We start from the raw sequence: 14,015 nt of genomic DNA, 5'->3' as shown, positions 1-14,015 counted from the left end.
GCATAACCCCATAAGGATGTATAGATTCTAAAACAGTTTTCCCACAGGGTGTTTGGTGCAAGGGAATTTGATTTCTCCTTGTCCTTGTTCCCGGTGGGTGTGATTCTTCACCAGTATGGAAATCGGGTTGAGATTCTCTCATATTTATATTCTGAGATCCCACACTTTCCTTTGGTGGTTCTTGAGAAGATGATCAGGTTATAGAAGATGGTTCACTTCCCGTTGTGTTTATCTTTAGATCTACGACTTTGAGATTTGCAAATGATTCTGCAAGTTCTTGTAGATCCTTGAGAGCAATCCTTTCTAAAGTTTTCATCAGATTAATTTATTTTCTGAGACCGATTTAATTAGATTATCATTTTTTCTTCTTCAGTCAAATGTTTTAACACTACTTTGGTCTTCCCTTGATGTAACAAGGGTTCAGTACCATAAGATGGTGGTAACCTTCCTTCTGAAATTCTCTTACTAGAACTTGGTTGTTGTTCTAGAATTTGAATTATTGTTCGAATATCCTTTAATATTCCAAGAATTTCTTCCTGGTTTTCAAGGATTTTCTCCATATTTTGTGGTACATAATACAGCATATTGCCATAATTTTGTACCGTCTTTTGAATTTCTCTAAGATCTCCAGAGAGTTTAGAGGAATCCAGTACTATTTCTAAGAACCTGTTATTTTGAATTATAATTTCACTTTAAAATTCTGATAGGTTCCTTCTTGATATCTAACATTGGTTAGATCTTCATGTTTCAAATATTCCAGAGTTCTGGAATAAATCCTGTAAATAGTTAATGTTGAACATGAGTTCAGATTCATGTTAATTGAGAAAATTCTCCACCTCAAACATTTAATTACTTTATAATAATTTATTTGTATGTTTGAAATAATAAAACATTGGATCTGATACCATTTTCGATCTCATAAAATCAATCATTAAAAATTACACTTATAAGGGATATGTTTGTCATTTTTAACTTTTTAGGGAGTTTAGGTAAAAGTTTTTAGGTTGAAGGAGTTGGAACAAATTTGAGTTAGGGTTCAAAGTTTTATCTACAATTTACTCATAATTTAAACATTCAAATTTGAATTTGAAATTTGAGTTGCATGTAAATTGAACTTTTCGGGGAGCCTCTGTCGGTTAGAATATGGACGTACGCAATTTCCATCCGTTACAGAATTTTGAATTTGATAGTTCATCCAATTGAAAGAAATTATGTATTCTGAAATTGATAAAACTGATTGATTTTGACAATTCAATGTTTTGTTTTTATTTGAGTTCACGGTTTCCTGACAGAAACCTGATATCTTTTTCAAGTGTGTAAAAATTAAATATTATAACTTCTGACATTACATACAACCGATCTTATTTGTATTTAACATTTAATTTCCTAAAAGAGTGAAAAAATGCAAACCTAATAGTTTAAAATTTATGAGATGTAACATACATAGTTAGTTTAATTTGCAACTACAAGAATTATATAAAGACTCTCATGTTGCACTTGATTTAGGTATTTGTTATTTCAAATCAATAATGATTACTTCCCATGAACACAAATTAACAGAGGATCTAAATTTCTTCTGACATAAATTCATCGAAATAATCAAACAAATTTTTGAGACTAATGCCCATTTTCTTATTCGATTGGTATCAAAATACAAAATAAATTAAAACAGAACATATGCAATTTAAGAAATATTGAATCAAATACACATATTCAAAATATAATTCAGATATCACTTGATTTAAAATCAAAATCAAGCAAATTGGCCATATGAGACCTTTTTTATGAATTATGAATGAGATCGGACTAGAAGCAAGAAGAAATCACATGGCTTTACCAGTATTCCGACACCCATTTGAACATAACTACACAAGCTATTGGATGGATACCCAAAACAAGTGAGGAATCCACGTATATCCAGGTGAGGTTCAATGGCTCCCACTATTTATACTTAAATTGGCAATTTCACAAAAAAGATATGGTCATTTTAAACAATTTCACATCCGATTTCTTGAGCAGTTATATTACAAGTTGTTGCTTAGAAATCACTCATCTTGTTCCCCTTCCTGCAGAATGTTTTGCCTTCAGTCCCACATTGTGAGTACGCTCATCGTGGTGCAGCCTTGTTGCAAGCCAATAGATTAGCAGGTGTCACTTTTCATGAATCAGATAGCTTCACCAAATCCGATGTTCCATCTCTTACGTCCTTGATGCACATCTCGTAGTTCCTTCCCTCGTCCATTTCTGGTTCGCGACCTGTTCCGTTCACGAAACAGAAGGTGATATGGTACAAATTAACAAGAAACTGCACCAAAGTGTGGTGCACCACACCTTCCATATCGCTCATGCAACAACATAGATATCTGGAGGAAAATTCATGCATATATTAGGCCGACCAATTTGTGACTAGACCTCGTCGTCTGAATGCAGTTGTTCATATCATAAGCCATGGGGCCTAATGCAAGTCTAACGATCAAACAAAATATGAAAGGATTCTCAGCCACTGGATCATTGTGGCATACCACAAGAAATTAGCAAACGAGGAATCCAACTATGATATGGCGCCAGAAAAAGGGCACAATATGCACCATAGAATGTCCACAAGAAAATTCAAAATCAAAACCGAAAACAAAAATTGCTGCAGGTATTATGTTATGGAGCCAATTGTAACACGAACGAGAGTTTCGAGTCAAATGGTTTGTGTATCAGGCAATAAATTGAGACTTGTAGCCTTTTCTCAAGGGCCACAAGTAGGAAATTCCAGAAGTTTTTGTTGGAAGTGTCTATCAGGAAACATTCGGTGTTCTTGATGTTACCCTTCTTTTCTTCCGCCAAATAAAAAAAAAAAAACCTCTTAGATTTTCACCACTTTATAAACATTGACCAGCAGAGGACTTTGATCCCGGAAAAGACTGTACATCAAAGGGTCACAAACATAGATATGGAGAATGTAAAATTGAAAAACATAACTTACCCTGAACAGTGCACAATTATCAGCTGACATGAGAAAGCTCCTTCCACTAAGATAATAAGACACAAATATATTAATTATTCTGGGTGTCTTCATTCTCCAGATCCATAAAAAAGTCAATAAAACTTGCATTATGCATCTTTCGAGCACCGTCACTAAAATAGGTGCGTGTAACGAGAAGCATGAAGTACAAATAATTTTATTTCCCTCCAAGAAACTAATAAATAAAGGGAACAATAATTAGTCAATTTATCTCCATGCATATATATATAGGAGAGAGGAAACTATAGATGGTTTATGCCTCTATCGACTATCAATGTACCAACTGCGAATTAAGGAAGCAATTGCTTGCTCAGCTGTACGTTCTTATCTTTATCAACAGTGAGGAAAATATAGGCAAACATCAGTTAAAGCATTTCTAGACAAATTATCAACAAAAATAGAGAGCTTTACGTAAAACAAACTATATAGCGACCCCCAACACAACGACACCACTACATACAAAAACTTCCAAGAAATTTACACAATGTATCATGTAGAATCCAAATTTATGAGTACATAGTCATGCTAAAGGAGAGTATTAGCTAACAGTGCACAAGGATCATAAGTGTTGGTATTGTATAGATTGAAAATACTCAAGTTGAACCAAGTTTCCTCTGGTTATTTGAGTATCAGATGCACCAAAGGAAGTTGGTATCAAATTCTATAAGATGCATTCTTATGAATGAAGACTGCCAAATAGAATCAAAAGCTATATAACAACTCGCATTATCAATCCACACACATTGTAAGAGTTGGAGCCCTCACCCTTTAAAGTTCCATTTCCTTTAGTCTTCCTGCAGGCTGCAACTGAACTTACCACATCTCAATCCAAGATTGAAGACAGGTATAGAATCTTGGAACGGAAAGAATCATTTACTTCAATCATCAGACAGCACTAAGATCATAAAAGTCATCCTCTAGGTCGAGTCACTTGTACTCTACCACCTTATCATATGCTTCCAGGGAAAACGAGCTTTCTGCAAAGCATCTGCAAAGATTTTCTTTACTCCATCAGAACATAGTCATAAACACCCGTATCACCGACCTAGGTGTGTCACAAATAGTTGTGCATTGATGTTTGCAGGCATGAGGTTGTGCCTATCAAAGACGTGATGGCCAAAACGGAATGTTATCATTGTTCTACATGGTCGAGAAGAATTGGCTCTTCAAATTTACAGGAAAGACTTGTGAATACACTTGGGGATAGAGTCTATTATTGAGGTCTAACAGGGGTATCAAATTCTAAAGTGAATCCCACAAGATCGCAACTCCGGTTACGCATGCAAGAGTGTAGACTCTGAAAATTTAGTACGATAACAGGTAGATAAGAATATCAAGTCTGTGTACTTCTGAAAATTTAGTACAATAACAGGTGGATAAGAATATCAAGTCTGTGTACCTAAGTTCATGCCAAAACAAATCAGCATGCTCATGAAGAAAAGGTCGCAAGGGTGCGAGAGAATCAGATTCAACACCTACTGGCCCTCGAAAGTTGTCAGTTTTCTTCTCGTATCTTGAGATGAAAAGCGAGGTGGCAACATGTACGATGACAGTGGGATCAGGATCTTTAAGAATAGCCTGCAGTTCCCTGTGTATCCATGGTTCTATCCTCCTTAATATCATTTCTTTTGATTCAGTGCTTCCCAGAATTCGCTGCAAATTTGAAAACAGGAACATTATCCTAAGTCGAGGTACATAACATATATGTCTCAATTCTATGAGACACCTTATCTCCTTGGACTCCTTAATTAGTTCATATTCTCCTACTAGAAGGGACAATACCCATGTACCTCAAGTTGAAAGAGCATTTTAAGCAACTGTATAGTCACCGATACGACGTTCTTTTAACAATTAGTATGCTAGTTCTCCATAATGAATAGGATCTGACAAAAGTGTTCATCCAATCGAGCTACTTACACTTTCAGGAAAATTGAGGAATAATGATTCTGCTTCACTCCATCAGACTTAAATTTTAACTTCACTAATGCCCTCTTTGCATATCAGAATCACTAACCAACATACAAAATGAATAGTCCATACCAAACAAATAACATGTACATTAGCAAGTAAACCTGCATTAGACCACTCTTCGTAGGAGAAGGAACTGCCCACAACCGCTTTTCATAGATGCTGAAATAAAAATCAGATGAACACACCTTTATTTTGAAGCTAATGTAAATAATCAAGCAATTGACTTTCAAGAAAATAATTAAAATATGGCATCTCTTCCAAATCAAGGAAGCAGTGAAAAGTTTGGTCTTCAGCGGCAATACAATACCTGGCACGCCATTGTTTGATTCTTTCATGTATAACATCAACCCCTTCATCATTTACAAGCCCAAAAGATCTTCTATTTGGAAACTGCTTATTTTGTGATAGTCTACTTGACTGTTGTCTGGAATTTCTAATTAACCTGAACAACAATTTGGTAGAGCAACTGAATCAACCATTCACAAGTATGCCAACAAAAAAAGGTAAGGAAGAATAAATGAATAATGAATGAAGAAAGTAAAAAATCAGAGTAACAAAAAAATATAAAAAAAGCTGATTAGATATAACGAACATCATTTTCCGCATTTATATCAACTATCGAAAATTGAGAAAAAACAACAATAACTAAGAAAAAAATATTTTTTTTACCTCTTAACATCGACATTTTGGTATAAATAGATAGGTAGTGGTAGTTACTATTTAGATTTCAGATCTCAATTCATCTTCTCTGTAAAACCTTACACATATTCAACGGAGTTTTGCTTGCAAGTTCCATTGGGTTTCATTTCTAATATGGTATCAGAGAATTAAAATTCCGCCATGGTGAAACCTAATGCATCACATGTCCAAGCTTTGAATTCTCATAGTGGGCGAGTTGTTCTTGACGATTCGAGCAGCCCATATTTTCTCCAAAATGGCGATCATCCTGGTCTCGTACTCGTATCTCACACACTAGCAGGAAACAATTACAATACCCGGAGTCATGCAATGTCTATGACACTCACCGCTAAAAACAAGCTTGGTTTCGTCGATGGTACGTTTATGCGTCCTCCTCTTGAATATTTGTTGTATGGTTCATGGATCAGATGTAATAGCATGGTGATTTCATGGCTGCTTAATGCTACTAGTCGGGAAATAGCAGACAGCCTCATGTATATTCCCACCACACACGAAGTTTGGATCGATCTCTGTGAAAGGTTTCATCAAAGTAATGCACCTCGGATTTTTCAAATCAAAAAGCTATTAACAGGATTATAGCAAGGTTCGATGGATGTTAGTGCTTACTACACTCGTTTGAGGACCTTATGGGATGAATTAAAGGATTTCCAACCAGTATTGGTGTGTAATTGTGGTTCTATAAAAGATTGGGTGAAGTACCAAAATCAAGATTGTGTTATGCAGTTTTTTATGAGGTTGAATGAATCGTATGCTCAAATCCCTGCTTAAGTTTTGATGATGGATCCGATTCGTACCGTATCGAAGATTTTTTCATTAGTGGTTCAAGAGGAACATCAACGATCCATACACTCTGACATTTCTTGTTCATCAATGGCTCGCACCTCACTCCAATCCCCAAATTCGAGTACTGCTGCTGTAAAAGGATCTTCATATGGTAAAGGTGATAAAGGTGGAAAATCATATCATATAACCTGTTCTTAATGTCACTATCCGGGTCATACCATTGATAAATGCTACCAAGTGCATGGATATCCACCTAGTCACCCAAAATACAAAGAGAAGCCACCTGCATCCAAGGTTCATGCAAATCATCTCAGGGCTGCTGAAACTCAATCAAATTCACAATCGGACTCGATCAGCAATGTACATGATTCACTAAGTCCTGAGCAATGCAAGCAACTCCTTGCCTTCTTGAGTACTCAACTACAGCTTGGCTATGGCACCACAATGGATTCCAAACAGCTTGAACCATCCGCATCTTGCCTCAGTGATATTTCTTCATTATCCCTTAGTGATTCATTCATTCTAAATAATCATTGGGTTTTAGACACAGGGGCGACACATCATATTTTTTGTTCTCTTGCATATTTCAAATCGTACAAAGCCACAAATTCCACTGTCACACTACCTAACAATTCTACAGTGGCAACAACACATATAAGATCCGTTTTCCTATCTCCTTACTTGGCGCTAGAGAATGTCCTTTTGTTCATCATTTTCATTTCAATCTTATTTCCATCAGCTCTTTTACCGAGCATCTAAACTGTTCTGTGTCTTTTTCTTCTGATTCTTGTTTCATTCAGGACATCATCAAGGAAAGGAGGATTGGGACGGGTAGTCGTGTTGGTAACCTTTATGTTCTGAAAAACTCCAGCATACTCCCAGCGATTTGTAATATTTTTCTTCCTCAAAGCAAATTGTGACATTATAGAATGGGGCATCCATCTTTACCTAGGTTATCTGTGCTAGGAACTTTACTTCAAAGCAATTCAATAAATCAAAATGATATGTTTGATTGCTCTATTTGTCATTTAGCTAATCAAAAGAGATTGCCATTTACTTCCAACCATCTAACTTGTGATACTTCTTTTGAATTGATTCACATTGATGTTTAGGATCCCTTTCACCCTTTTAAGTGTTGAAGGATACAAGTACTTTCTTACCATTGTTGATAACCATACACGTTACACTTGGGTTTATTTGATGAAAGCAAAGTCTGATGTTTTAGGAATTTTTCCTGAGTTTTGCAAACTGGTGCAGACTCAATTTGGTTCCAAGGTCAAATCTATTCGATCCGACAATGCCCCGCAATTAAATTTTTCCACCTTTTTTTAAGTCCAAGAGGATTGTGTCCTATCATTCTGGCGTTGAACGACCACAACAAAAGTACAAAACTCTATCGTGGAACATAAACATCAACAGATCTTGAATGTAGCCCGAGCTTCATTGTTTCATTCACATGTTCCTTTGGTCTATTGGAGTGATTGTGTGCTAACTGCAGTGTATCTTATCAACCGGACCCCTTCCCCCCCGTATTTCCAACAAAAGTCCTTTTGAGTTATTGTTCAAGAAACTCTCCACCTTAAATCATTTGGGTGCCTTTGTTATGGTTCCACTCTTTTGAGTCAACGTTCTAAATTTTCTCCTCGTGCCACCAAGTCCATATTCTTTGGATATCCTACAGGTTATATGACTTATAAACTTCTCAACATTGACACTAATGAAGTTTATATATCTCGGGATGTGTTTTTCATGAACAAATCTTCCCTTTTGCAAACCAATATGCTCCTCCTGATTCTTCTTTGCATTTCTTTTCTGAAAATGTTCTTCCTACCCATATTGATCTGTCATTGCCGTCTATTAGTTCTTCTTCCGACCAACTTCCCCAAACTCGTTCCAAAAGAGTATCCACCAAGCCTAGCCACTTACATGACTATCACTGCTTTGCTACTTCCTCGTCATCAACCAATCCATCTACTGTCCACCCCCTATCTTCGGTCCTTAGCACCTATAGACTATCTACTCCTTATCGAATTTTTGTCAACAACATTTCCTCCATTCATGAGCATCGCGCCTTTTCTCAAGCTGTTCAACATCCGGAATGGCGCCACGACATGACTGATGAGTTGCGTGCTTTAGAGAGCAATGATACTCGGTCCATTGTTTCTTTACATCCGGGAAGCAGTGGTTGTAACTGGGTCTACATAGCCAAGTTCTTGGCGGATGGGACTCTAGAACGATATAAAGCACGGTTAGTAGCAAAAAAGTATACTCAACAAGAAGGTGTGGATTATTTTGAAACTTTTTCACCGGTTGCAAAGTTAGTCATTGTTCGAACTTTGCTAGCGTTTGCCGCTGTTCGAGGATGGTTTTTGATGCTGTTTGTAAGCTACAAAAATCTCTATACGGACTCAACAAACTTCTCGACAATGGTTTGCTAAGTTTTCTTCCACCCTGCTCAATATTTGTTTCGTTCAATCCCATGCGGACAATTCATTGCTTGTTCGCACACATGGTGACGTGTTTTTGGCCCTATTAGTCTGTGTGGATGATATTGTAATTGTAACAAATGATACAACTCAAGCTGAGAGTTTGAAAGCCTTCCTGAACATGCAATTCAAGCTAAAAGACTTGGGTGGCTTGAAGTACTTATTGAGCATTGACGTAGCCAGATCTTCACGAGGTATATATATATATATATATTTGTCAACGCCATTATGCTCTTCAATTGCTCACTGAAGCCGGTCTTATTGGGAGTAAACCACGAACTACTCCCATGGATGCTAATTCAAAACTTAGTCAAGATGATGGTGAGCTGTTAACAGATCCCTCCGTGTATCGTAAGCTCGTGGGAAAGCTACTTTATCTCACCATCACCCGTCCAGATTTGGTTTATTCAGTAAACGTTAAGCCAGTTTGTTTCTGCCCCAAGATCTACTCATTTACAATCCGTATATTCTGTTTTGAGATACGTCGAGGGAACGGCGGGACAGGGACTGTTTTACAGCTCCAAGTCCAAAACAGTCCCTGTCCGAAGTTAGATTGCATGTGTTTTCGGATTCTTATTGGACTGCTTGTCCAGATGCACGTCGATCGGTTTCTGGATTTTGTGTGATGCTTGGCAGCTCGTTAGTTTCATGGAAATGAAAGAAGCAACATACCGTATCAAAATCGTCCGCTGAAGCCGAGTACAGTTCCATGGCAAATGCCACTTGTGAAGCAGTATGGATGATTTCCTTGCTCAAAGACCTGTGCACTATTGTTGACACACATGTGACACTATTTTGCGACAATCATGCCGCCATTTATATAGCATCCAACTCTGTGTTCCACGAACGCACAAAGCATATCGAAATTGACTGTCACGTTCATCAAAGTTCTACATGTTGCCTCTCAGTTACAACTTGGAGATTTGTTCACTAAAGCACTCCTTCCCGCTAGATTTCAAGCACTGTTGGCCAAGATGGGAATTGAGAACATGCATTCCCCATCTTTAGGGGGAATATTAGACGTTAGAATGGAGAAACGCTTCTTCCTTACTGTTTGGTATAAATAGATAGCTAGTGGTAGTTACTATTTAGATTTCAGATCTCAATTCATCTTCTCTGCAAACCCTTGCACACATTCAATGGAGTTTTGCTTGCAAGTTCCATTTGATTTCATTTCTAATACTCATAGTTGCTAAACAACCAGATAAAAACTCCTCAAGCACAAAAATTAAAATAATGGAGCTCTATAAAATTGGTTTCCTAAAGCCCCTGGAATTTTCCCCTCTCATCAATATCTAAAAAAAGTACTTTAAGAATGTTAACAAAGCTTGGACGATTCACATCAACAAATCAAAAAAGAACCTTTGCAGTTGGAAAAATTCAGATCTCCGTCTACGTGACAAGCCATCCCGTCGATCGCGGTAGGTTGAATGGACCGCTTCTCCACTTCCCAAAGGCAATAGTCTCTGTTCGCCGAACGTGTTGTTATGAAAGTTGATTTTACAGAACCAAGAACTGAAACGCGCGTTGCAGAGAGGGCAGCTGCGTTTCAATTCGCTCCATCTAGAGATGCACCCGATACAGTAGGCATGCATGCACGGGAGAACGACCGCGGATCGAATTTCCACTTGGCATAGGCAAATCGAACAGGATTTTCCTAAGACTGCGTCGGCGATTCGCTTCAGAATCGATTTCCTGCTGCGAGGATGCATCGTGTGCCGAGATTCAATGGAAATTTGGGCGATTTTCCATTCTTCGTTATCTAGTTGGCTTAGACCATCTGGTGATTTTTTTATTTTTTGTTTATGTCAAATTTCAATTAGAACTAGCCACATGCCGGTCTGCTCCGGGGTCTGAGTGGGCGTGACAGGTCCGAGTTGCGAAAATCTCGACCGTAACTATCTAGGAGCCGTTCGGATCCTACCGTCAACAATTTTTTTTTATTTATTAAAAATTATTATTTAAATTTTAAAAATAAAATAAAAAATACTTGCATTTATATGGCTATAATTTATAGCTATATAATATAAATTTTTCTATGTATCCTCTTTTATCGTAAAAAAATCAAAATAGAAATAGCTCGTTCACTTTTATATACTTATATTTAGGAAGTGACGTTGCTCAATCACTCACATTTTCTCTCATCATTGTTCTGGATGTTCCCTCAGTTTTGTTTTGGTCATCTTCATCACTTTTAATATGTGGTGTTCGACTAGCGGATTTTGACCAGTCATTGAGCAAACATTGTGATTTCAAATTTTACGACCTTAAGCTAAAACGTCTCTCATCCAATGTATTTCCTCCGATACTAAAATATTGATCCACTAAAACCGTTGAAACGAGACAATCTAGAATTTCTTTTGTTGCTTCGAATCATTGCTATTTGACTCGCACTTGTTTCCCCTGTTTCATCGCTATCGGGAGGTGACCACCATCGCAATATGTCGAAAGTTTCTTCACATGCATCACTAAAATCAAAATTAATGGTAAAATTGTAAGGTTCAAAATACGATAATGTAATCCAACTACATGCAAATCTAGGAAAAAATAGGAAATATCTAATTAAATTATTTTAATTACATTAATTAAATGTTGTGGACATGTTTACAGTAAAATATGATTTTCTATTAGAATGCATAAAACAGTTTAAGGGTTATTCGAGACGCGATCGAGGAACAGAGATGGGGGACCGTAAAGAAAAAAATTTATTAAATGATTATTTTAATTTATTTAATATATGGTATATTTAAGATGAAATTTTTGAAAATGAGGCCTTTTAAGATGTTTTTACGTGTCGAGTCGTATTTTAACCGGTAATCGATTTTGGAAGAAAACAATGATTTTTTGGAGACTCGATTATTATTTTCAAAAACTTTCCTCAAAGATATAACTTTCCTACATTTCTATGGGCCTAATGGGCCTATTATACTAGGGTTGATAGGCCTAAACCTCTATCCGGATATTTATATCAAAACCTGATGTTTTCAAGCCCTAAAAATCCTAAAAGTCACGCCTACAAGTATTATAAGCAATTCACGTGAATTTTGAGGAAGGAAATGCAACAAGGCTCTCCCGTCTCTCCGCCAACGTTATTCGCGTTAGAAATTGAATTTCATACGTGAAACACGCAAATGTACGCCTTAATCTTTCTTTACTCATCGTTCATACCATATTATGTGTGATTATACATTTTTGCATAAAAAATATATTACCTTCTAATCTATTTTCGTTTTTATGCCCTATACATGATAAAACTTGATTTGTCTTGCCTAATTATTGAGGTTCTTGATTCACAAAGGGGCTTCCATGTTAGAGCCATTAGAAGGGACTTTTTCCATAGTTTAAGAGTCATTAGATGCATGATGTAGGCTGGACAGAAAGGGAAGAGAGGGAACGAAACCTAGGGTTCTTTAAGGGGCTAGGGTGCGAGTTTGGTTTCCTTGAATGGTGTGACTCGTGTGTCTGCTGGGGCTTGGTTTAGGGGTCCTAAGAGGGCTGTGGAGTGGTCCTAGATGGGTTGAGAGAAGGCTGGTGCGAGGAGAAGGGCTGGAACCGCAAGGCCTTGGTCGCGCGAGTTCATGAAGGGCGCGGGTAGAGGGCAGCACATGCATGGCGCTTTAGGCTCATTCCAGTAGGGTCCCTAGGGTTTGGTCTAGGTCCTAGGAGGTTTGGTTAGGTCTAGACATGTCGGTTAAGTCCCAGGCTCGAAGGAACTCTTGAATGGTTAGGGCTAGGGTTTGGACAATTAAGCGCAAAAATTTCCAGCAGCTTTCTAAGATTTTCCAAGGGTCTTAAATAGCTTGAATTGGGTTGAAAAAGGGTTGGTTATGTGTTAGTAAGCTATGGTTAAAGTTTGGTTAAGTTTCGAGTTGATTCGGATTAAAACCGGGACTTCGGTTCAAGTTTTAAAACGAATTACGAAATTAGTCAAGGGGCTTAAGTTTACATCTAAGAAATATTTATGGATGTATTTTAAGGTATTATGGTAAGTTTGGATGGATTCAGGTCGTCGTTTTAAAGACCAAGGGTAAAATGGTCAAGTTAGGGTTTCAGGGGCAAAATGATCATTTCACATTCAAATTACGTTAGTGGTCCTGGAAGTGTCCTGAATGCTGTAATGAATGAAAAAATATTTATTTTGAATAGTTATGGGATTTTATGATGAATATGTTAAAAGCTAAAAGATGTGTTGCATGCTTGGTTTAAAAAAAATGATATTATTGCATGTATTTTATCAAGTGATGAAAACGATGAAAAATGTTATGAATGAAGTGACTTAATTTTGACGGTAACAAAATGAGATTTCGTAAGGGACGAAGCCCTAGTGGAACCCTTTTACAGGAAAAAGCCCCATGGGAACCCAACGACCGAATTTCCATAGGCCAATGCCTAGTAATGGAAAAGTGATTGCTAGTGTCCCTGCCATCTATAAGCCAAGGCACTTAACGAAAAAGTGGCTAATGTTGCCCCGCCGCGTAGTACCATGGTTACAGTTGAGATTCATCGATCGATCGAAGGATGAAAGTATGGTCACAGTTAATGAATGGAATCCACCCTAAAAGAAATGTATATGTATATGTTTATGATAAAGGAAAAGGAAAGGTATATGATGAAAGAAAAGGTTTAAAGTTATGCATAATTCATGGTAAAGCTATTTTATTAAAAGTATTTTTCACTGTTACATGTGGATATATACGTATTACTTGTTATCATAGTTAATGTTTACTTAGTCATTAGACTCACTAGATGTGAATGATGCAGGTGAGGATGTTTATAATGATATTGGAGGACTTGATTGTTGAACTGACTGGACTGATGGTGTGCACAACCCGAGGACCATTGCTAGTTTTTCCGCACTACTATGACTTTACAGTATTTTAAAGATTTCATGACTTTTGATTGTTATGAGTGGTTTTTGAGATGATTCAAGATATTTATGCTATTTTTGCTAGTTTTAGATTTAGTTTGAGATTAATAGTTTGTATTTTGCATTGCGCTTTTGTATTTTTAGTACAATGGTTGGTGTGTTATTTTAAATGGTGCAAAGTATATATATATATATA

At 37.0% G+C, this 14,015-nt stretch overlaps 1 protein-coding gene and 1 non-coding gene across 2 annotated transcripts; both read right to left on the bottom strand.

Moving 5' to 3' along the window:
- Positions 1 to 1,944: 1,944 nt before the first annotated feature.
- LOC142526615 (uncharacterized) lies at positions 1,945 to 10,747 on the bottom strand. Its single transcript, XM_075631115.1, has 7 exons — positions 10,315 to 10,747; positions 5,292 to 5,426; positions 5,086 to 5,143; positions 4,413 to 4,666; positions 3,779 to 4,001; positions 2,975 to 3,020; positions 1,945 to 2,256 (listed from the first exon to the last, which is right to left on the bottom strand). The coding sequence occupies exons 1-5, from the start codon at positions 10,662 to 10,664 to the stop codon at positions 3,941 to 3,943; spliced, it is 858 nt and encodes a 285-aa protein (XP_075487230.1). The 5' UTR covers positions 10,665 to 10,747; the 3' UTR covers positions 1,945 to 2,256; positions 2,975 to 3,020; positions 3,779 to 3,940.
- Positions 2,699 to 2,818, bottom strand: LOC142528179 (small nucleolar RNA snoR104). The gene has a single exon (XR_012815659.1). It is a non-coding gene; the product is annotated as a small nucleolar RNA snoR104 (small nucleolar RNA).
- Positions 10,748 to 14,015: the final 3,268 nt, after the last annotated feature.

The sequence above is a fragment of the Primulina tabacum genome, chromosome 15 (assembly GCF_025594145.1).
Source record: "Primulina tabacum isolate GXHZ01 chromosome 15, ASM2559414v2, whole genome shotgun sequence".
Taxonomy (NCBI): Eukaryota; Viridiplantae; Streptophyta; class Magnoliopsida; order Lamiales; family Gesneriaceae; genus Primulina; species Primulina tabacum.
Note: the sequence above shows the minus strand (reverse complement) of the source record. Positions and strands in the feature narration are given on the sequence as shown.